This window comes from Chelonia mydas, chromosome 8 (genome assembly GCF_015237465.2).
Source record: "Chelonia mydas isolate rCheMyd1 chromosome 8, rCheMyd1.pri.v2, whole genome shotgun sequence".
Taxonomy (NCBI): Eukaryota; Metazoa; Chordata; order Testudines; family Cheloniidae; genus Chelonia; species Chelonia mydas.
Genome location: NC_057854.1, coordinates 44797946 through 44820712, shown reverse-complemented (window position 1 = coordinate 44820712; position 22767 = coordinate 44797946). Strand labels below are relative to the sequence as shown.

General features: G+C 41.2%; 1 protein-coding gene across 11 annotated transcripts in view; it reads left to right on the top strand.

The window, feature by feature from the left end:
- The window catches only part of DNM3 (dynamin 3), a 311515-nt gene that overhangs the window by 264422 nt on the left and 24326 nt on the right, over positions 1–22767 (top strand). For all 11 annotated transcript variants that reach the window (XR_006292780.1, XM_043553169.1, XM_043553167.1 and 8 more), the window contains 3 exons: positions 15239–15403; positions 20747–20973; positions 22295–22531. Coding sequence is in view for 10 of the 11 variants with exons in the window: in XM_043553169.1 (XP_043409104.1) it covers positions 15239–15403; positions 20747–20973; positions 22295–22531 (629 nt within the window). In the remaining variant the exon portion in view is untranslated. The remainder of the gene's footprint in view (positions 1–15238; positions 15404–20746; positions 20974–22294; positions 22532–22767) is intronic.

Genomic DNA, 22767 nt, shown 5'->3' with positions numbered 1-22767 from the left:
CTCTTGCTGTCTATAGTGTCCCTCAAGGCTCTTTCCTTCCTCTGCATCTTACCTCTGGTACACCTCATCCATTCAGTTGCAATTATCTGTATGCCAATGACTCACAAAACTGCCTCTGCACATTTGACTTCATCTCATCTTGATGCCTTCCTATCTTGTCTCAAACTCAGCATGTTGAAATTAAATTAATCTTTACTCCCCAAATTTCTTCTCTTCCTTCATTCTCCACTGCTTTTGGAAAAACGGAAAGTACAGCAAGATATAAAGTGATGAACATCAACATAAGAGCCCAGGTGTCTCTGATGACACTACTATCCTATCCATCACCAAAACTCACAACCTCGGTATCATATTAGACTCATCTCCTTTTCCTCACTCATCTGGGCTATTGCAAAATTTTGCTTTTACTTTCTCATGTCTCAGAAATCCACCCTTTCCTTTGTGTCTATAAATTATAATTATTTATTTACAGGAGCACCAGTTATGCGCTAGCCTTGCTCAGTCACTTCTGCTTCTTTGCCTTTCAGAAAGGGAAGATATGTGATTCCAGTCCTTTTTCCTTGAGTGCTTCAGATATCAACCCAGTGAAACACTTATATCTCCCCCTTTTCAGCCAGACCCAAGCCACAGAACTTATGTTTTATGAGAACAAATCAAGACACAGTTCCTAGTTTGGGGAAAGAATGGTCCACTGGTTGGGATGCTAGCCTGGGACTGAAGGGGCCTAGGTTCCATTCCCTGCTCCATCACAAACTTCTTGTATGACCTTGGTCAAGTCACTTAATCATTTTGTGCCTCTGCTCCTCATCCATACAAGGGGATTGTAGCACTTCCCACTCTCAGAAAGGTGTTGTGAGGATTAATGCATTAAAGATTGTGAGGTTCTCAGATACAATAGGAATGAGAACCATCCAAGTTTCCAAGGTAGATAATTTTGTGCCTAAAGTAGTATCAATTTTTATTTGGAGCAGAAATATTCTTCTTGTAAAAAGACATTTGATATTCCCTTGATGTCAGTGATCACTTAAATATTGCTTATTTAGCATCATCGTCTTAGTATGTTCATTTCTACAGAGGCTGCATTTGGCCATCAAGTTCTCAGAAATATAATAGTAACAAACTAAGTCTGTTGGTAACCTTCCATTTATTGGATCCGTTTATCACCTTCTCTAATCTAGTATAGCCACTCACAACCCATTGGTTTGGGTAGAGAGCAGTCTGGTTCACGGGACAAAAGTTTTACCTGGTAATTCACATTTTGAATTTTGGCACCACCAATCCAGAACCCTCTGTGTTGAGTGGATGTCAGTCTTTTCCCCCCATGTATTAATAAGCAGTATTTGTTGATTTGCAATAAAGATGTCAGTACTTTCAAGATTCAACCATACTCCTTGTCTTTGATTATTTTGTTGTTCTACTGTATTAATATTACCGCTTGACTTTTTGCTTGCATAAGCTGAGGAAGCTCTTGAATAGGGATAGATAAATCAGTGATGTCACATCAAGAGAGGAGTTTCTGCCAAAGGTCGTAGGCCATTGGCACGTCTGCCTGATTGGTTGGCTCAGTGGCAAATGCATTAATTTGAATCCTACAACCTGAATTAGCAAGTGAAATGTTTGGGCCAGATCCTTCGGTCTGGCCAAGCTGTGTTTGGGACAAGAGTTGTGTGTGGGAAAGATGGCTTTATCTATGTGGCATTTGTTCTCATCCATATTTCCACTTTCTAAATAACATGAAAAGAAGTTAAAATAGATTAAATGCTTTCCTAGTATTAATTTTCTGCATAAGCAATTGCTGTAGTTGCCAGAGGGATGCTTTATAGTGTGATTGGGACCAGGAGTAGGGGTGAGTCCATCCTGTCATGACTGGGATGGAGGGTATGGGAGGAATGTTGGTCCTTCCTGTCATGACTGGGAGTGGAGGTTGGGATGGGTTGAGGATGGTCCTTCTAGGATGAGAGGCATGTTGGTCTGTCCAGTTGTGACTGGTGGGGGTGGGATGAAGAATGGTCAATCCAATCATGAGTGTATGGGGGAAGTGTCCACAGGACAACCTCTCTTTTAAGATGTGATTCATGCTGTTTGAGGACTCTTCCCATTGACTCTTGCTTTAGTAAACCAAGTGCAAGGCAAAGGAAATATTGCTGTTCTGGAGCACAGTGCTCCTACTGTGTGGGATCAGTGGTAGGTGCTATTAAAATGCCATCTTCCTCTCCTTTCTCCTTTCCTTCCTCCCCCTTCCCCGTCTGCTGTCAGCCTGACAGAGTAATATGTAAAATAACGTATGACTGTGTTCCTTGGCATCACAATCACAATTTCCCTTTAGGGGCTTTAGACTTGAGAATGGGAGGTTTTAAATCTTGCTGATTCGTGCTGTTCCAGCAAGAACATATGTGAGTAGAAGAACAATGCCAGCTAAAAACAAAAATCTTAAGTGAGAAAGCCTTGCTGCTCAGTCAGGTGGTACAGAGGCCAGTAGAAAAATCAAACTCTCTGAGAAGTAGGAAATTGCTTTGTTTAGAGCAGGAGAGGTCAACGGGAGTAAATTAGAAAGTGCTCTCTTTATGTTCCGCCCCTTAGGATTTGAGCAAGGTTAGAGAGGTTTATTTACTGATTATCCAGACTATACAACTGGCAATAAGATTGAGTGAGGAATTTTGAAAAATTGCCAACATTTCATATTTCCATAGATTACTATGAAGATGATTTGCACTGATGGGCTGAGCCTGGTAGGGAGCACAGAGACCTGGTACTTCTCATGATGGGGAGGTTAAGCTAAATTAAAGACCCCTCCCTTGTTCTGGCAGCTCAATTCCTGCTCTGCTTCTTGTAGAGGAAACGTCAAGGTTGCCTCAGTGCTTATCAGAGGAAAACTCCAGGAGGCTTGTTTAGATGTAATTAATTCTAAAGAAAAAGTGTGCAGTTGTAGGTGGTATGTTACATGAGATCAAGTTAAAACAAAGGCCCGGATTCTATAATTTATACAAGGCCTGCATAGGGTGGCTGTGCAGTTCCCCACAGCTGGGCTGCACCAGCCCCAAAGGCACATCTTTCCCAGAACACAGAGGGACTGCCCCATCTCCTCCTGTGGCCCCTGGAGTAGCTTTCATCCCCAGAGGAATTAATCCCCACAAGCAAGGAGAAAGGCTTTTTGAGTCATCTTTCACAGTTGAACCCAAAATGGAATATGAGAACTTGCATGGCTTGGGCTTTGCGGCAGGATATTGTGCTGTTCCATTCTAACCCAGGCTGGTAGGGATGAAAGTTCTAATCACCTCCTCTGAGGGCTGTTCAAGGGACTATAGGATAGAAGATTGGACCATGACTTTGGGTGCCTGAATTCTTGGGCACCCGATTCAAGATTCCTTAAAAGGGCCTGATTTTCTGATGGAGCTAAGTGCTCATTCTCTGAAACTCTGGCTTGTTTACGGTGTTAAAAGTTAGGCACTAAAGTCACTAATCACTTCTGAAAATCTTAGCTGTGATGTTTCTGAGTCCACTTCCCAAGAGTTTCCACCATCACCACAATTAGCACTTATTTACAATCTTATTGGCTGAATTAATAAAGAGACCCTGTCACCTGAACTCTCACCTTACCTTTAGAGTGAGAGTATTTAACCATTTAACCAAGGATCATAGTAGAGTCTCCATCACTGACAATTTTTTAATTGAGATTGGGTGTTTTTCTACCAGATCTGCTCTAGGAATTATTGTAGGGGACAAGGGAAGGTCTCCGGCCTGGGTTATACAGGAGGCCAGGCTAGATGATCACAGTGCTCCCTTCTGGCCTTGGACTCCATGAATCTGGAAATGGTCCCTTCAGGTCAGGGCTGAGGTGCTTTGGTCAGTGTGAGGTAACTTTTGCTGGCCACTGCCTGTGTTGTGCCTTAGGGTGCTTGAACAGAAGACTTTCTGTTTGGTACCTTTCACCAGCACTAAATTCACGCAATGGAGTGGTTTTTAGAAAGGACGAGCTTTTGAGAGCCACATGCTGCCAGAGTCCATGGAATGGAAGAAAATAGAGTAGAGATTAATGACTAGGTGTTAATTTGATCCATATGGTCCACACCTGCATTACAGATGACTGTTTGAGCCTCCCGCTTTCTTCCTTCGTTTTCTTCGATTTCTAGCATAAACCTCAAGGCTTGCTCTTTTTGTTCTTGAGGGAAATGCATGGTGCATCGAGCATTTAACCATAAAAGAGCAGGCTGAGGGCTGTACCTCTTGCTATTCCCCTCCTTTCAAGAAAGGTTCAGCTCCCTCTATAAATAATTTCCACTATTTGCTTCTGTTGTCTTTGGCAGTATTTTCCATCCACTAGCCAGCCATTGTGAAATAAGATTCTGTCTGAACGTCTTATAGGCTACTCACCTCATATTCAAATCCTTGTTGTCTTGACATGTATTCATTAATATCACAGCACTATTTAAAACATCCTAAGATTACATTGACCTTGTTCTACGTTGCTCTAAAGATAACAAATAAAACACTCATGCTATCCAACACCCTAGATTGCATTCCTAGCCTGTGTCTAGAAATTAGGGGCACTTCATGCTTTAGAATGACAAGCAAATTCTTTGACTGAAAAGTTTTTCAAATTCCAAAATAAATGCGTTTACTAAGTGACTGTGCTGTCTTCATTATGCCAGGCTGTCTTTGTTTTTGCCTGTCCAGCAATCTATTTTGAAAGCATGAAGTAGCTGTTGGTTCTGAGTCAAAAATTTGCATTGCAGGGTACATAACAGTCCTTTGTGTGGGGATATTTTATAAGTGGTAGTGAACAGGGAAAATGCTGCACAAACCTCTTGTGATGAGGGAGCTTGCTCCTCACAGGAGTATTCTATTGATGTTACCCTTTCCTTGATTTCATTTTCTACTGGATTTTTTAATAGAAGAAAAAACATGTTTCTGTGATGTTGTGAGTCCTGAAAAATATGCACGATTCGATTCCACTCACAGCGTTGGCAGCTCTCACAATTTTAGCACATCTCATGTTTGTTGTTTTTCTCAAAGGCCCTGCTCCTGGACTCAGGTGATTTCATAAGATTCTCACTCTTTTTTTAATGAAAGCTAAATTTATAGCCCCCGTGACTGTGGAACAAAGCTTGAAAATATGTACTGAGTTCACCCTAAAAGGCTCAAAAACCAGAAGGCAAATAAAAAATTCCAAATGTATTGTTTATTAAAAATCTCATGATTAAGCCAGTCCCATGACTTCTGGAGGCCTGGTTCATGAATTTTGAATGCTTGGGGTCCGCAATGCTGCACAAATAACCTGGGTCGGGTTTTCATATGCAGTGCAAGATCTTAGATAGTGATCCTCACTTTACAGTGTCTGTAACCTGAGAGAACAATCCAGTTGCAGAATTGGATTGTGATTGGTTAAATCACTTTGGGTTAGATTATGTCTGGCCCTTATGTCGCTATGCAGTGAAAGAGGGAGACAACCTGTGTAAGGACCAACCAGAATTGCAGTTTCCATACTTAAGGGAGTGCAGGGCTGCTACAGAGAGCATGGGAGTTAAAGATAAGAACGGACATACTGGGTCAGACCAGAGGTCCATCTAGCCCAGTATCCTGTCTTCTGACAGTGGCCAATGCCAGGTGCCCCAAAGGGAATGAACAGAACAGGTAATCATCAAGTGATCGATTCCCCTGTCGCCCATTCCCAGCTTCTGGCATACAGAGGCTAGGGACACCATCCCTGCCCATCCTGGCTAATAGCCATTGATGGACCTATCCTCCATGAATGTATCCTGTTTGAACCCTGTTATAGTCTTGACCTTCACAACATCCTCTGGCAAGGAGTTCCACAGTTGACTGTGCGTTGTGTGAAAAAATACTTCCTTTTGTTTGTTTTAAACCTGCTGCCTGTTAATTTCATTTGGTGGCCCCTAGTTCTTGTCTTATGAGAAGGAGTAAATAACACTTCCTTATTTACTTTCTCCACACCAGTCATGATTTTATAGACCTCGGTCATATCCCCCCTTAGTCGTCTCTTTTCCAAGCTGAAAAGTCCCAGTCTTATTAATCTCTCCTCATACGGCAGCCATTCCATACCCCTAATAATTTTTGTTGCCGTTTTCTGAACCTTTTCCAATTTCAATATATCTTTTTTGAGATGGGGCAACCACATTTTCACGCAGTATTCAAGATGTGGGGGTACCATAGGTTTATATAGAGACAATATGATATTTTCTGCCTTATTATCTATCCCTTTCTTAATGATTCCCAACATTCTGTTCACTTTTTTGACTGCTTCTGCACATTGAGTGGATGTTTTCAGAGAACTATCCACAATGACTCCAAGATCTTTCTTGAGCGGTAACAGCTAATTTAAACCGCATCATTTTATATGTATAGTTGTGATTATGTTTTCCAATGCACATTACTTTGCATTCATCAACATTGAATTTCATCTGCCATTTTGTTGGTCAGTCACCCAGTTTTGTGAGATCCTTCTGTAGCTCTTCGCAGTGGATGAGAGAGGCAGGATCTTTATCTGAGAGGAAAGGGTGCAGTTTCCTGGCTAGCCAGATGTGGGAGAGAAAGTATTCTCTGTCGTGCTTGGTTCATTGACAATACAAGAAAACTAGTGTATTGTCACCTACTAGAGCTTTCTTCCAATGACCAAATCTTGCTGTGAGACTCCATTGCATGGTTAGAGCAGACCTTTTGGCACAACAGTCTATTATGCATCTTTAAGAATATACTAGCCAAATTTTACATATAGCCCAAAAATGTAACGAGAGAAAGGATTCCAAGAAGCAATTGTAAAGGCTTTTAAGAGAGGCAGGAGACTTACACAAGCACAGCATACTTCATTTGTCTGTCAAAGAAAAATTCCAGTTGAACACAAATAAAGTAGATAAATAGATTATAATTTCAGCCTTAGATTAAAGCATAACTATAGTGTTCAACGTGTTGTCAGTTCTTTGTCATTGGCCTTTGTATAAACCCCTCTATACATATCTGCCCCATGACATACTGCCGCAGTCGAGATTTATGGAGGTGCTCAAACTGGATCTCCTACTGTAAAAGATGGGGAGCTACTGGCTGGGTATTTTTTGTGAGGACTTTCCTTTGGAATGTGCTCCCAATTAGTTCCAGCTAGCCAGAATCTACTGACCTTCACGATATGATGCAAAGACATCTTGGGAGAGCTGCTGAAGAACTGAATAGAGCTGGGGGCAGTATTTGTGTGTAATGGAGAAATGAGTTTATTTTTTTGTGACTGGTTGATCCATTATAGGGCTGTTGTTTCTTTCTCTGATCTATTGCATTTATCAGTACATATCACAGGCAAATGCAGTGTTCAGTTAGGGCCTCTTGATATTGCTCTTTTATAAATCTAAAGAGTAAATATGTATTGCTGCCACAAGATTCTGAAGAGGTTCCTAACTGTCACCCTTAATCAAGAAGTACAGTTTTATATTCATTCACACAATACCTCTCACATTGGCCATATTGTCTGTAACTCTTTTGTGTTTGGTGGGATGCAGTGCACTCCACTTACTGTCAGTTCGAGAACCACCTGATTCCTCAACAGTTGTCATCTGAGTTTGTTTTTAAAGTTCTCCTGACTCTATGAACCAAATTCTTTGCTGGGGTAACTCCATTGACTACCATGGAGTTTACCCCTGCCTAGAATGTGGACGTTCTGTCTTATATATGAATTTATCTGAAGACATTATAGATCAGAACAGTGCTCAGAGTAAAAAGAGACATGCTTTTAGCTGAGTTATGCATTTGCACTTACTCAAAATGGGATTACATGTTGCTCAGTGGGAACAGATTGGGACTGCTTGACTGTTCTGCACCAAAGCAGACTTAACGGATTTCAGTGATATGCACTGTGACAGGGTCGGGCCAGATGGCTACAGGAGAGTGATAGAAGGCAGGTATATTAGCCCCAGGTTAAGTAGGTCCCTTTTCCCTGGGTAAGGTAACAGGGAAGGTTCCAGAACAATCAGGAACCTTCTGGAGACAATTAAGACAGACAGGCTGATTAGAACACCTGCAGCCAATCAAGAAGCTGCTAGAATCAATTAAGGCAGGCTAATCAGGGCACCTGGGTTTAAAAAGGAGCTCACTTCAGTTTGTGGTGCGTGTGTGAGGTGCTGGGAGCAAGAGGCACTAGGAGCTGAGAGTGAGAACGCGGACTGTTGGAGGACTGAGAGTACAAGTATTATCAGACACCAGGAAGAAGGTCCTATAGTGAGAATAAAGAAGGTGTTGGGAGGAGGCTATGGGGAAGTAGCCCAGGGAGTTGTAGCTGTCGCACAGTTGTTCCAGGAGGTACCTAGACAGCTGCATTCCACAGGGCCCTGGGCTGGAACCCGGAGTAGAGGGCGGGTCTGGGTTCCCCGGAAACCTCCCAACTCCTGGTCAGACACAGGAGGAATCGACCTGGACTGTGGGTTCAGAAAAACGGCCAAGCTGAGGGCTGCCGTGAAGTTCCAAGGTGAGGAAATCCGCCAATAAGCGCAAGACCCACCAAGGTAGAGGAGGAACTTTGTCACAGCATGTATGTGCAGTGGACTGTAAATAATTGCAGTGATTATAATCTTGTATTGCATTCTCCTTGTGCTGAATGCAGTACAAATGAGAAATGGTAGACAAATAAGAGTCATGCTTGATATGATGTAGCCATCATCAGGGACTCCTGTTATAGACAAGTGGGAACAGTCTGGTGAAGCAGGGAAAAATACCTTATCCAACCTAATCCTTTATTTTTGGCTTGAACTTTATTTTCGATTCCATAGCCCAGTCTCTGTGATGTTATGATTTTGGAGTTTTTACACCCACTCTGTCTCTTACTTGAGATGGATGTGCTGCTATATTTCACCACAAGCTTTACTAACCCTTCTAATATTTGATATCTTGGAATATATCCCTCAAGAAGATCTTTCTTACTATTATCAGTTATTGCTGTCCCACCAGCCAATCCTTGCTCTCTACTTATCCAGCATTTGAAAACTCTGTTATTTAGTCATAGCCAATGTCCCCTGCTGGTATTGGTATATTGTAAAATGGAGGTAGCTGCTTGCTTGATGTAATGTTTCAGATTTTTTGGTAGGGATTTCCATTTGCAAACAAAAAAATCAAATTTATAGTCAGACGACTGTTTTCTGACAAAGATATAGAAACAGTATCTCAGTAATTCTCATCCAGTAGCTTAGTAATGAGATCTACCACAGGCATCAGTGTATTTTATAATATTACAAAGTATTGCTTTGCTTTAATTTAATTAGATTCGGCTATTTTCCCAGCAATCCAAATGCTTCTATTTTACCTCCTGCCATCCTTTTTAAAAGAATGTTATGTTTGATAGAAGAAAGTACTTTATTGTTTGAGAAACTCTTCTAATTAAATAACTAGGCAAATTCTCCTTTTTGGAACTGAAATCCTGAAATGTTATACGAGACATTTTTATGCATGTTTGCAGCTGCCTGACGTGATAAAATCATGGCAGAGATGATATTGTTCACTCTGTGTGGTCAATGCAGGGTTGTTCTCAACAATGTATTTTTCAGTACTTTGTCCAGGTTTGCTTTAAATATTCAATGTTTTGGAACTTTTTAATAGGAAACTAGTTGATAGCCATATAAATCTTACTGTCAGGAAGATTATCCTGATGTTCAGCTGAACTCTTCCTTTTCTGAACTGTATTCCATTACTTGTACCCCACAGAATAATTTCTCTTACTCCAGAACGTTTCCAACCTTCCAGAAGACAGATGTCTCCTCTCAGTTGTCATGTAGACATGCACATATAAGGTGAAATCCTGTTGCCATTGAAATTAATGGCAAAGCTCCCATTGACTTCAGTGGGACCATGATTTCACCGGTAGTTTTTATTCTTCCTTCATGTGTCACTTTTATCCACCCCTGAATCCTTTTTGCTGCCATTCTCCAAACTTCCTTATACAGAGGATGTCTGAATCCACTATTTCAAGTGTGGGTGCATCAGTAACACTAATTCATACTGTTCATTTCATTAGCAGCTTTCATCCAAGCATCTTAGAGCACTTTATGAACGTTAATCAATTAAGACTCCCCACCCTTTTGTAAAGTACATAAGTAGTAGTATCTTCCTACAAATGAGGGGACAGTGGTGTAGGGAAGCATTATCGCCTCTGCTCGGTGGTATGATGAATGTGTGTTTGAAGTGTAATATCCCTCTGGCTGCCATATTACCTTTCAAAGTATCTGCTCTCACTGCTAAGGCTTTAAGGTTTTCCCCACTGTTGAATATCTGCACTTTGAGTTATTTTTCCCCAGATGTACTAGTTTTCATTTTTCCAAGATGAATCTCATTCTCTTAGCCCTGTGGTTTTCAACATTTTTTTCATTTGTGGACCCCTGAACATTTTTGAATGGAGGTGCGGACCCCTTTGGAAATCTTAGACATAGTCTGCGGACCCAAAGTTGAAAACCACTGTCTTAGCCTTTCTCTGCTCTCTAGATCCTTCTTAATTATCTCTTTATCCTTCCTGGTGGTGGCAGCACCTCCCAGATTAATTGTGTCAGATTTTGTAATTAGTATATTCCTCTTCCAGGCCATTAATGAAGATATTAAACAAGAGCAAACATAAGATAGCTAAATTGTAGCAACCCAATAGACACCTACCCTACAGCCACACATTGCCACTTACTGCATCCTTGTAAAATTGTGTAAAAATAAACCAAAACCCCCCAGCAACAACTAATATTAACAAGCAACTCAGGAAATGAACTCTACTAGCTTGCCCTTGCTAAGGCAGGGTAGAGGCATGTTCTTCTGGTTGTGGGGAGGAAGGGGAGAGGAGAACATTTACTGTTCCTCTAGTGTGGGAAGAGGGAATGAGCTGCCGTGGCTGCTGGCTAGGGGAGTTAGAGGCACTGAAAGGATCCTCTTTGCCTTCCACCTCTTCCCGGGACTGGAGGGGAGGTAGAGAAGGTTATTTCCTGGCTTCTTAGACTTCCTTCTTGAGCAGCTTTGTTGGCCTGACACCTTCTCCCATTCTTTCATCTGCCTTCCTCTACATGGTGGGATAAAATGGTGGGAGGAACATTGATCAAAGGTGCTGCTCCGAGGTAGTTCCAAATAATTTTTGAAGAGGATAGCAGCAGTCATATGACTGCCAGAGTCAGGGCGCCCAGCCAGCTGAACAATTTACATGCGCCAGGTGAATATGCCAATGGAAATTTGCAAGGCTGGATTATGGTTGCTCTTTATTTCTGGCATTCCAGCTGGTTTTCAGTCCCATGCTCCAGGTCATTTGGAAAGAATTCTGCAGTAAGAGTCTGTGAGACACCATAAAATCTTTCCCTCTCTAGATACAAAACATCTTCTATGTTCTCTTCAGCCACTAATTTAGTAATTCTGTTTATAACAAAGCTATTGGTCGTCCAGTACCATCCTGATCGCTGTTTTGCTATTCCAACCACTGAGCTTCATGATCTGTCAGCTGAAGTGGTGGAGAAAGCTCTTAGCAGGTGAAAGGCACTGACTAATATGACTATTTAAAAGTAGGATAATGGCTTGAAATGTTCAGCTTCTGCCTTTAAGATTCTTTAATCATGGTCACAGAGAGAGAATCAGATGCAGGGGTGCTGGGACAATTTTTATAGTTGGGGTGCTGATGACGGAAGCCATGTACAGTATTTGGTGTTTGTTATTACTATTTCAAGCCAGGGAGTACAGCAGCACCCTTAGTTCCAGCGCCACTGAACAGACGTGACTTTTTTTGCATTAGTCTGTCTTGTCCTATTCTCTGCAAGAGACTTCAACAGCATATTCCTATTTAAAAGGTATAATGGAGCCCATTCAGAAGGTGTACTATTGTAACCCACACACCTTCTGGTTGTGGTGTTCTTATGCTCAAAGGAATTGGTTAGTCTCTAAGGTGCCACAAGTACTCCTTTTCTTTTTGCGAATACAGACTAACACGGCTGTTACTCTGAAACCTGTCCCATATAGTGGCACCAAGACCACTTAAAGAGAGAAATAAAATGAGTCTTCTCTACAGCCTTAGCTAACAGCCAGTTTGCTTTTAGGTCATGCAGTAGAGGCTCATGCACTAAGCTCCCAAGGTCCCAGATTCGATCCTGCCCCCCGGGGTCAGTCGGTGTTACACTATGCCTCAGTTGAGGTGTTTGTGCATTAATATAACTCTAGGATTTTAATGTGGCTCAGTGGTGTGGTCTGCAGTTTTACAACAATGAAATGTAAATGTAACGGACTGTGGTATAACAAACTTCTGGATTTGTTATGAAATCTACTTTTACCAAGCAGCCTAATTCTTATTGGTTAATTTGGGCATGAGACAGTTTGAGTCAGTTGAAAGGGAAAAGCCTAATAACTTTCAGAGCTTTTTAAAAATAATAATTATTATTTATTATTTGTATTGCACTAGTGCCCAGGAGCCTGAGTCACAAACCAGGACCCCACTGCGCTAGGTGTTGTACAAACACAGAACAAAGAGAAGGTCCCTGCCCCCAAACAGATTATAATCTTAGTATGAATTTAAAGTAAAAAGACAGTAAATTGTTGAGAATATTATTAGTGGAAACCTTTTTTAAAAATTGCTTTAAACTTACCAAAAATTGATATAAAAAATAGATCAGCAGTATAAAGTCTAATCTGTTACCTTTTCAAAAAGGATATTGATTCTTGCGATATTATCCACATTTTGTAAACATCACCATTGAACCTGCACATAAAAGGTTAAATGTTTGCAGACTGTTACCCTTCGCCTTCAAGATCAGAGACAAATTACTATTTTTATTTTACATTCCCTTGATGAGGATAATGATAAACATCTGTCACTTAGTTGCTTAGCCAGCAAAGAATCTTTTTGCAATCCTGTAATTTAAACAGGGAAAAAAATACATAGACATACACTCCGTTATATAGAGAGCATGGAGGAGGTGATAGAAAATTCCAGCTAGATCTGGGGGTACTGGGAAAACGGCATTTTATGTCTGCAATTACTTTGCTCAAAGAAAAATTCCATAGATGTATGCTTTTCCATTTATCTTGGGTATTTTAGAAGGGGAAATTACTGCTTGTTTCTTTCCAAACCCAGGGAGGAAAAGAAAAAAAGAAATATTCTATCTGAATTCTGTGACTCTCCACCATATGTAGTCCATTAGCAGAATGATTAAGGTTTGCATGTTAGTGTCTCTACTGGTGTTACAGAATCCAAAGCAGAACTTCATCTTGGGTTTCATCAGTTACAGTGCTTGAGTCCCATCCGCCCTCTCCAAATTTTTAGAAACTTTGCTAATTATTTTTAAAGCCATTAGATTAGTAGTTTTCCCCATTAGTTTTGCTCTAATTAAAAATGTCTAACCTGTTATAATCTGTCATATTAAGGGCAATGAAACTCAAGGAGTATTTAATTTTTAAATGGTATATTAAACCTTGTTCTTGGGCTCAGCTACAAGAAGTTAAAGCTACTCCCAGTTGGTTTTTGGTATTGGTTGGATCAAGCTATGGTTTATAAGCAGTAAATGTGAAATGCTATTCTGAATGATTTACCTTCTAGTACCAAATAGGCCAAAACAGACACATTGTGTTAAGAGGTCATGTTGGGAGCATGTCTTGGTTTTGGAGTAAGAATGGCTTGTTGCTTTGTGTGGGTTTTACCTTCTGCTGATTAGATAGTCCCTGCCCCAAAGAGCTGACAATCTTTCTGTTCCAGGTCTGGACAGCACCTAGCGTAATGGGGCTCTGGTCTGTGACTGGGACTCTTGGCGCTATAATAATACTACTAATAAAGAATATAATACCTTTTTGTGTTTGATTCTTACTGTAATGTATTTTCATTTAGTGAATATACTCCACTGGGATAAAATTCATCCCAGTGTAAGACTTAGGCACCGCTGCAGAATTTTCAGAAATTGTGTTTTGCAGGGAGGTGGGAGGCTGTATAGCAAAGGCACTGAAGGCCAAGATTTTCCCAAATGACTTGGGATTTTTAGCATCTCAGTTCTGGGGTGCCCCACTTAGAATTCCTTGAAGTGTGATTTTTCAGATTCTCAAAGTGCTGAGCATCTGCCCTCTGAAAGTCAGGCCCCTCGGTTGTCTCAAGTTGAATGCTTGAAGCCACTAGTTACATGAAAATCTTATCTTAACATTATATTAATAATGTAGTAGCTGCTGATGCTGACAAGTATGGCTGGTAGATAGCTACTTACCTCAATTAGATTTTGTTCATAGTATGTTATTCACACTTGATCATATAACTTCTGTTTTCTTTTGTGCAATAGCTACAGCTGCAAATGGACAAGATTTTAGTTTTTGTTGTTGAAACCAGAACGGCTTAAATTCTCTTTCTGAGTTTCCGCAGAGAAATATTTTCTCTTGGGGTGGGGAAAAAGACATTATTCCCCATGCTTTTCCACTTTAAATTCAGTTCCTTTGGCTTATTTAAGCCTGTGGAAGCAGTTTATTTTTTGCCTACAAGATCAATGTACAGTAGTTTTCTTGTTTTTAAACAGTCCAAACTGAAATGAAGTGCATACCATTAGCTTCCAGTTAATTTCAGTGGTAAACACAGATCTGCTATTTCAGGTCAACTGTTTACATACAAACAAGCTATTCCAATCCAGCGGAAGAAAGGCCTCATGTGCAAAGCCTTGAAGTACTGAAACCAGAGCTGTTGTCATCCCTAAGTCATTTGTTGTTAGATGTGTTACATCTCAGCTAACAAGTCTGTGGCAGAGTTTCTGAATTTGTCACAACTGAGTCAGTTCTCAGTAGCAAGGCTAGAATTTACCCAGAGGACCAGAGATTACAAAATCAGAGTTTGTAGTGCTGCTTTTAGGAGTGAGTCACAAGACAATTGGCAGGTTGAATCTGGTACTTACGCTCTCTGTTAGTAAGTATTGCAATGAGCTGAGGGAATTTCTGAGGGTTTCATTCACCTCCTCGGTTCTTTACTGTTTTGAACCCAGCTTTGATCTAAAAATGTGAGTTTGTGTGGAAACATGTAACATATCCTCTGAAAATGGACTCACATTGGATCTTCCATTAACCCCTGACTGCCAGGAATCCAGATTTCCTGCTGCTAAGCACTAATGTAAGCCAGCTTGATGCCAAATGGTTAAAGCTCCGAACATGCTGGTATCAAAGAAATGTGTTGCTGTATTACCAATCTGTAAGCACAGCTTTCTTGGCCCTCTTGTTCCAACTTTGAATGAGTAAATAGCATGGAAAGAGGTTTATGTTTCATTCTGCTTCTGTGTAGTTGGAAAACGATGAGAACAGCCAAGCAGACAATTTCTCCATGGACCCTCAACTGGAGAGGCAGGTGGAGACTATTCGCAACCTTGTGGACTCCTACATGTCTATTATCAATAAGTGTATTCGTGATCTGATACCAAAAACAATCATGCACCTTATGATCAACAATGTAAGTAACAACCTAGCTTTCTCAATCATTTTAAAATGTTTGGTTTTATCTTCAACTCTTAAAGAACTGACTCATTTTTAAAATAGAGAGCACTGTTGTACGGTGAAGAGAGGACAACGAGCATATAGAATATCACACATTGCAAACATGAGTAGTAGTTCTGCCCTTATTAAAACAAAACACTGGAGCTTCTGCAGCAAAAAGTCCAATGCTCTGCAGTTTCTTATAGTCGTTACTGTAGAATACTATAGTATTTTTAATGTAAGGCTGAGTTCAGTTTCGTCCTAGTTGGCCTCAACAGTCGTGTTTAAAAGCATATTCCAGAACCAGTCATACTTGTCCTTCAGTGGTGTGTTTGTAATGCCTCCCGCAGAGTGCAAGCTGGGAACTCCACCTAGACAGCAGCTGACGATGTGCAGCAGACCTGTATTGCACGGACCTGTAATCCTTAAATGACCAAAGGCCGTGAATGTCCTTGTTGCATAAAGGGGTCAGCCAGAGCCCCGCCACCTACGCTCTGGCTCTCTTCCCCCCCCCCCCCGCCCCAATCCCTCACCTGGAGTAGGCGGGGCTCTGGCTATCAGCCCCTGGGTGGCAGCAGCAGCACAGAAGTAAGGTGGCAATGGGCATGGAGTCTGCTGTGAAAAGTGATATTGATGAATATCACTTGTCACATTGACACCTTATTTCTGTGCTGCTGCTGGCGCCCACGGCGCTGCCTTCAGAGCTGGGTGCCCGGCCAGCAGCTGCTGTTCTCTGCTCTGCCTTCAGAGCTGGGTGGCGGTATATGTACTTGTGGGGGAGTAAACGACTACAGACACAAAGAAGGGGGGCCCAATCAAATAAGTTTGAGAACCGCTGGTTTAAAGTATCAGAGGAAATGTGTGTATCTGTCTACCCCCTAGATCATCTGATTTAAAAGTAGCTTTGCATTAGCGTTGCTAGCCCATTGCTTGAGAACCTAGAAGTCCTTCACTTCCTGATAGAGTCCTGATTGGGATCCATTCTGTCCTTCTCTTTGTACTACTACCGCTACTGCCATATTTGTATTAAATCACTATGGGAAATAGCACTTCCTTTCAGTCACTGATAGGACCTTCTTTATGATCTGTTAAAATAGAGAGCACTGTTGTACGGTGAAGAGAGTACAATGAGCATATAGAATATCACACATTGCAAACATGAGCAGTTAAGTCAACAAAAAATCAGTTGTAATAAATAGAATACAGTAAAAAGGAAATCTGTCTAAAATGTAGCATTTACATGTGAATTCACAAAGCCACCTTTTATTTTCAGAAGGCTGATGTATTGGAGGTTTGTGGGAATTACATTGCACCTGAGATCTGGATGGCTGGCATAGCAGCTTGAATGCAGTCCACTAGTTGGTACGGAATGAACAAGATCTTCACACAGTGGGGAAGACCAACTAGGCTTCTCTTAACTTCTCTTGGGCTAATGAGGCCAATCTTTGAATTATGTTAGAATCCTGGGAGGGAAGATTCACTGAAGCCTTTGCAGAAGAGTGTGAAAACAAATGGAACTTCCACATTTTTCCAAAATTAACACAAATCTAGAATTCAGGAAGTGTGTATGTGGAGCAATTCTCTCTGCTCCCTCCGGAGCACAGCTGGGACCTTGCTTTATAGACTTAAGGGGAACTCCATTGCGTTTTGAAAGGGATATTGCTCCAGCTCCCTTTCAGAAAGTGCAGAATTTAGTGAACAGTTCCTGTGGAAAGTTTACATTACATTTTCTGCCACTCACGACCCCATATGGAATTGTTTAAGAAGTTGAAATGCTTTGCTTCAGAAGTACAGTGCGGTAAGGCCTTGTACACTGAAACTCTGCGGCTGTCTTATTATTAAAGCATGCCAGGTGACAGTGGCACAAAGAAACAGCACATTTTTGACACCATCTAGTTCTAAACTAACCTGTCAGTCAGAGCACACACCCTGGGTTTGAGTGCACCAGTGCTAGCAGAAACGCTGAGTCCACTCTTATAACTTAAAATTATGCCAAAGAATCAAAGCTTTTCAAAAGAAAGTGTGAACACTTGAGAATTAAATGTTAATGCATTTATTTTCAGGAGGCTCGAATTGAAAAAAGTTGAAAAAACCGTGAAGATGTTGCTTTTTTTTTTTTTAAATTGACACTGTTAAACAGAGAAAAGAATAACTTTTTGCTTAGCAAGCCAAAATGTCATGCAAAGAAATGAGAAGTAGGGGAGCAGCATTGGAAGCTGAATCCTTTTCGGCAGTTTTCATTGTCTGGAGATCTTTAGAATTCCCAAACCATCCACTGAGAGAGAAATGAAATTAAACCCCTTTTAATTATTCTTTTCAATACATAGTGTCACAGAGTCCTGCCTGTAGAGCTCTAGAAACAAACTGATCCCAAGGAAGTGGTTTCCATAGCAATCGCAATCCACTGAATATCTGTAGAACTTCCTCACCAGTTGGAGGGATCTTTAAGTGATGCTTACAATTCAGTGTGAAGTACTGGATTCAAATTTATTGTAGAGAAAATAGATGGATGCTGTCCTACAGCATGTCTTGTATATGTCTATGTCTTGAATGTATATCGCTACGTTCCAAATCAGCTGCTAATTAGGGTGGATGTTGGTTACTTTAAAAGAAAAGGAAATTTACCACAAAAAACCTTCATCAAGTTATTATTAAAGAGTCAAACACACCTAAACGAAACACAAGGTCAGAATTCAAAGCTGACATGTTACTAATACATAGGGCCCTGCAAATCCACGGATATCCGTTTTATATCTGCGGACCATTTTTGCGGATCACAGATCAGATGCAGATACAAATTTTGTATCCATGCAGAGCCCTAATAATGTACCTCCTGGTGCTGAGGTATTGGAAGTTGCAAATAGTGGGTGATCTTGGAAAAGGTAGGCTTGGCTTGATGGATTAACTCCAATTTAAACTTTAATACAGGTCTTTTAATGTTATGGAAATGACTGTCTGCATATTCGATCCCACGGTAGCGGTAACAGTAGCCCTGCCTGCTACTAGTTGAGATTTCCATGCATGCTCCTTTAGCGCCAGCTGTGAGAGCAACACTTCAAGCTGCTCTCTGGGCTGCCTTGTGCTATCTCTCACCCACATACAAAACGCCTCTCTGAATTCTTGTCCCTCCCTAGAAGATCTCCAGTGAGGCAGGATCTGGGGTACTGGGGTATTAAGATGCTTACGGTGATTTTGAATATTGCAGGTTTGGGCCCTGTTTGGGGACATATCTTAAACGGTTTGTGTAATATTGTGTTTGTCCTGGAAGGGGCTAAGATATCAGTTCCCCCAAGCCTGGAGAAAGCTGCATGTACAGAGGGCCCATCTTCTCCTTGGAGAGTTGGTCTGCGATCAAATGCATCAGGTGGGGAGGTAGACTAGCCACATAACAGCTCCGGTGCTGACCTTACACTGGGGTTCAGTGAGCATGCATGGAGATCTGTGCTAGCAGTAGACAGGGATCTACCATGATAATAGTTGCAGGCTGATGTTGTTCAAACAGATATTTGTGGTATAACAATTCCTTTATGATCAGCTCTGCCCTTAATCTAATTTAAGGATTTTTTTTAAGTGATGCCATTTAAATTTTCATTTCATCAAGTATAATTTGATGCTGTTTAACTAAGATATCTGTTTTTAATGTGGAGTTTCTGGCAATAGCAAGGAAAATAGTGTATTCTGGCATTTGATCAGTACCATCCGCTGAAAAACAGCGTGAGATTCATGGGAAAAATTTGCAGACGTTGGTAAGAATTCATATATCTCCTCTTGAACATGAACGGGAAACGACAATAGCTTCCAGTGCCCATGTGCCTGTTTTTTCTGGAAGGCCCCCCTACTTTTCACTGTTGGAAGGCACTGAAGGATCCCAACACCAGTTCAACTTAACCACTGGCTCTCAGGCCTTGTCTACACACAAAAACTGTCCCAGTATAAAAATAATTAGTTTTAGTAATTAAACTAGTGCAAACCCCTCTGCAATCAGAGGTTGTACTTATGAAATCAGATGTTCAGGAATGTGTTACTGTTAGCATCTCAAGCTCAAATAATCTTTACAGAGTGAAAAACAGATGAGAAATAGATCAGAAGAGTTTTAAAAAAAAATCCTCCAATGCAAGGATTTAATAGATCAACAACTGGTCTCTGAATCTATTTATCACAGAATTATTTAAATACCTCTAGATCTGTATCTGTCTTAATGTGCCCCAGGTTTCTATAATCAGGGCAGGCATAGCAGGGAATCAGTATATTAAATTAGATTATATATTCAGTTTATAAGATGCGTGTGTATATGGGGGCATTCAGGGTCCCACTAAGTTGTTGGAGATGAAAGACTTGATGTGCAGTAGGTGAAATTAGTATTAAGAAAATAATTCTGAAAGATATTTTATAGTGCCTTAAAAATTCCATTCCCGGGGAACTAGATGGCTTACGGGATTGGTGATGGGCTGCCCTTTAACCTTTAGGTCAGCTGTTCAGAATTGGACCAAAAATGCTCTTAGGACTTGACAGCTGTTCAATAGCCTGTGTGAAATGAGTTAAAAATATAGGAGACACCTTACAGGCTTAGATCAGTACTTGCCGCTGATGGTGTCTAATGCCATATGCCTGAAAGGAAGGCAGAAGAACCCCACAATGCATTGTGCAGTGTTACACCATGAGCATATCTTGGTGTGGCATATGAGGGGTATTCTCAGTTCAGGAGGATCCTACAGAGATCTACATATTAACAACAATACTTACAAAAAGCATTTTTCTACTCTGTACCTCAAAGCACTTTACCAGGTTTATCAAGCAGAATTCTAAAAGTTTCCTCCCTTCCCACAAACTCAGCTACCTTTCCTAATGGCCAGCATCCCTGTGGCCTCAGAATGTGACCATTGGTTTAGCTAGTAGGTGTATAGTTCTGGGAGCTCCCCTCTTCCTCAGAGACTAGCATGAACTACTAAGGCCACTTTCAAAACTGGCACCATAGTGGGTGTTCAATACAGGGAGGTCGAGAATTGAATAGTTAGACTGAATTAACCCTAGAGGTGAGAAAATTCATCTGGTAGAGTAGCATGCCACCCTGGCTTCTAAGCTTAAGTGGTTGAATAGTGGACTTCAGTTCCCAGTGCTGTCTGTCTGGCACAATTTCTCTTGATCTCTCTTCTTCTCTGTAGATCTGGTGTATTCTCATTGAAGTGCCAGCATTCCAGTGGTGGCAGATGAACTTGATTGTGCCTTGTCCATTGTTTTGAAGACCTCAGCTGTGTTTATGCAATATCTTACTGCCATTTGCAGCCCGGTAGCAGGGGTCTTCTTTTGTCTGATTTTCTAGGTAAAAGAATTTATAAATGCAGAGCTCCTGGCTCACTTGTATTCCTCTGAGGACCAAAACACCTTGATGGAGGAGTCAGCAGAACAGGCTCAGAGGCGAGATGAGGGGCTTCACCTGTACCAAGCCCTAAAAGAAGCACTGGCAATCATTGGAGATATTAGCACTAGCACTATATCTATCCCTGCCCCACCTCCAGTTGATGATTCCTGGCTACAGCAATCCCGCAGGTAAGGATCTTCAGATCAGTTTTGCAGTGGAAATTAAGACAGAGAGCTAGATCTTCAGCACCGCTACCTCTCCACCTTCTCTGGCAAGCTTTTCTCCATGTCTCAAATGAAATTCTTGAGAGAATCAAAAAACTCTTGTTGAGGGATGGGAGTGTGCAGGTGGAATTCTTGTACTGGGTAATCCTAAAAACCTCCCATGAGAACTGAACTTAAACAACCGAATGCTCAGAATTCATCTTTGCCCAGTGGAAGGTTCTACCAGTTAAGCCACCAGCCTTCATTCCAGATATTTCCTGTCCTATTTTGTTGTAGAAGGGACACGAAGAAAAGGGTGCTTATAAAACTCTTGGGGAGAGGGTTCTGGTATATGAATCTGTTGGACGTGGCAATCCTTTTTTGGATATGTCAAGCAGCTTTGGGATTCATCATCTAGAATTATCTTCCATGGAGCTACTGTAGTATCTGTCTCCTGCACCAAAAGATATCCAGCCTGTATCTAGTCCAAGTTTTTTACTAATTCTTCTATATGTTCATATTATGTGGATAAATGGAAGAGGTATATGTGTCAAGAAAGGTGCTTGTAACCTCTTTTCTGCCTTTGAGAATACCATGTAGAGTACTTTGTTTGTGACTCAGTTGATATCCCATTTGGTTGCTATGGCTCAAATAATATAATCACTTATGCTCCCACCCTATAGCATCTCAATTTCTTTAAGGGTTTTTAACTCTTTTCTTCCCAAGCTCAGGCAACCCCACCTCTCTGTGAAACCTAAGTCAATTTTTGTGTCCACTTTTTGGTTCTTTCAAGCCACCGTAAGATTTCAGTGTTCCTTACCCATGGCTTCCTTAAAAAGAAAGTGGCCTTCTTATTAAATCCGCCTAACAAATTGGTGTTAGAATACTGACAATACTAAAAGCATTATATTTATCTTTGTGATTGCACACCTGATTCTGACCTTAATAATGCCTGCTTTCTAGGGATGGTGTGATAGTGAAGGGTTGCGTGTACATGTCATCTTTGTTTAGTAGAAATGGGGGGGAAAGGTAGACATTTCTTTTGAGACTTGGAAGCATCTCTGAGCAATTCTTTGGAACGGATGGGAGCATGGAAGGTACCATCCAGAACAAAGGAAAATGAGAGAGTTGTCATTGGAAAAATATATGATACTAGCTCTGTGAGATACTGGGCTGCCTTCAGGACCAAGACAATATGAGAGAGAGGAAAATGTTCACAAGATTGTTACAGGTTTCAGAAAGTATTTGGCTTCCATTTTTGAAGACCATGTAGATTTTCATTAATCTCGGATTGATTGTTCATTAGATCACCCCCTCCAAGTCCTTCAACTCAGAGAAGACCTACATTAAATAATCCCCCAACCAGACCTTTATCTGGCCGAGGACCTGCTCCAGCAGTCCCATCACCAGGCCCTCTGTCCGGGGCTCCACCGGTCCCATTCCGTCCAGGACCATTACCTCCATTTCCTAACAACAGTGAAGGCCTTGGGACGCCACCTCAGGTTCCATCTCGGCCAACGCGGGCTCCTCCCAGTGTTCCAAGGTAAGACATTGAATAAATCTTGATGCTGGGTATGGTTCTCATCTTATAGAATAACAGACATATTTTATATTGGGTAGAAAATTGAAACACAATTTCTTATATCTAAAATTAACAAATCAATACAATGCTTTCAGTGCAGAGAGACAAAGGCAGGGTTTGACAAATCCATTCTTATCACAAAGCTTATTTCTCAGAAATTAGAAACTTTTCACCCAAGATTAAAGACCAGTGTGCAG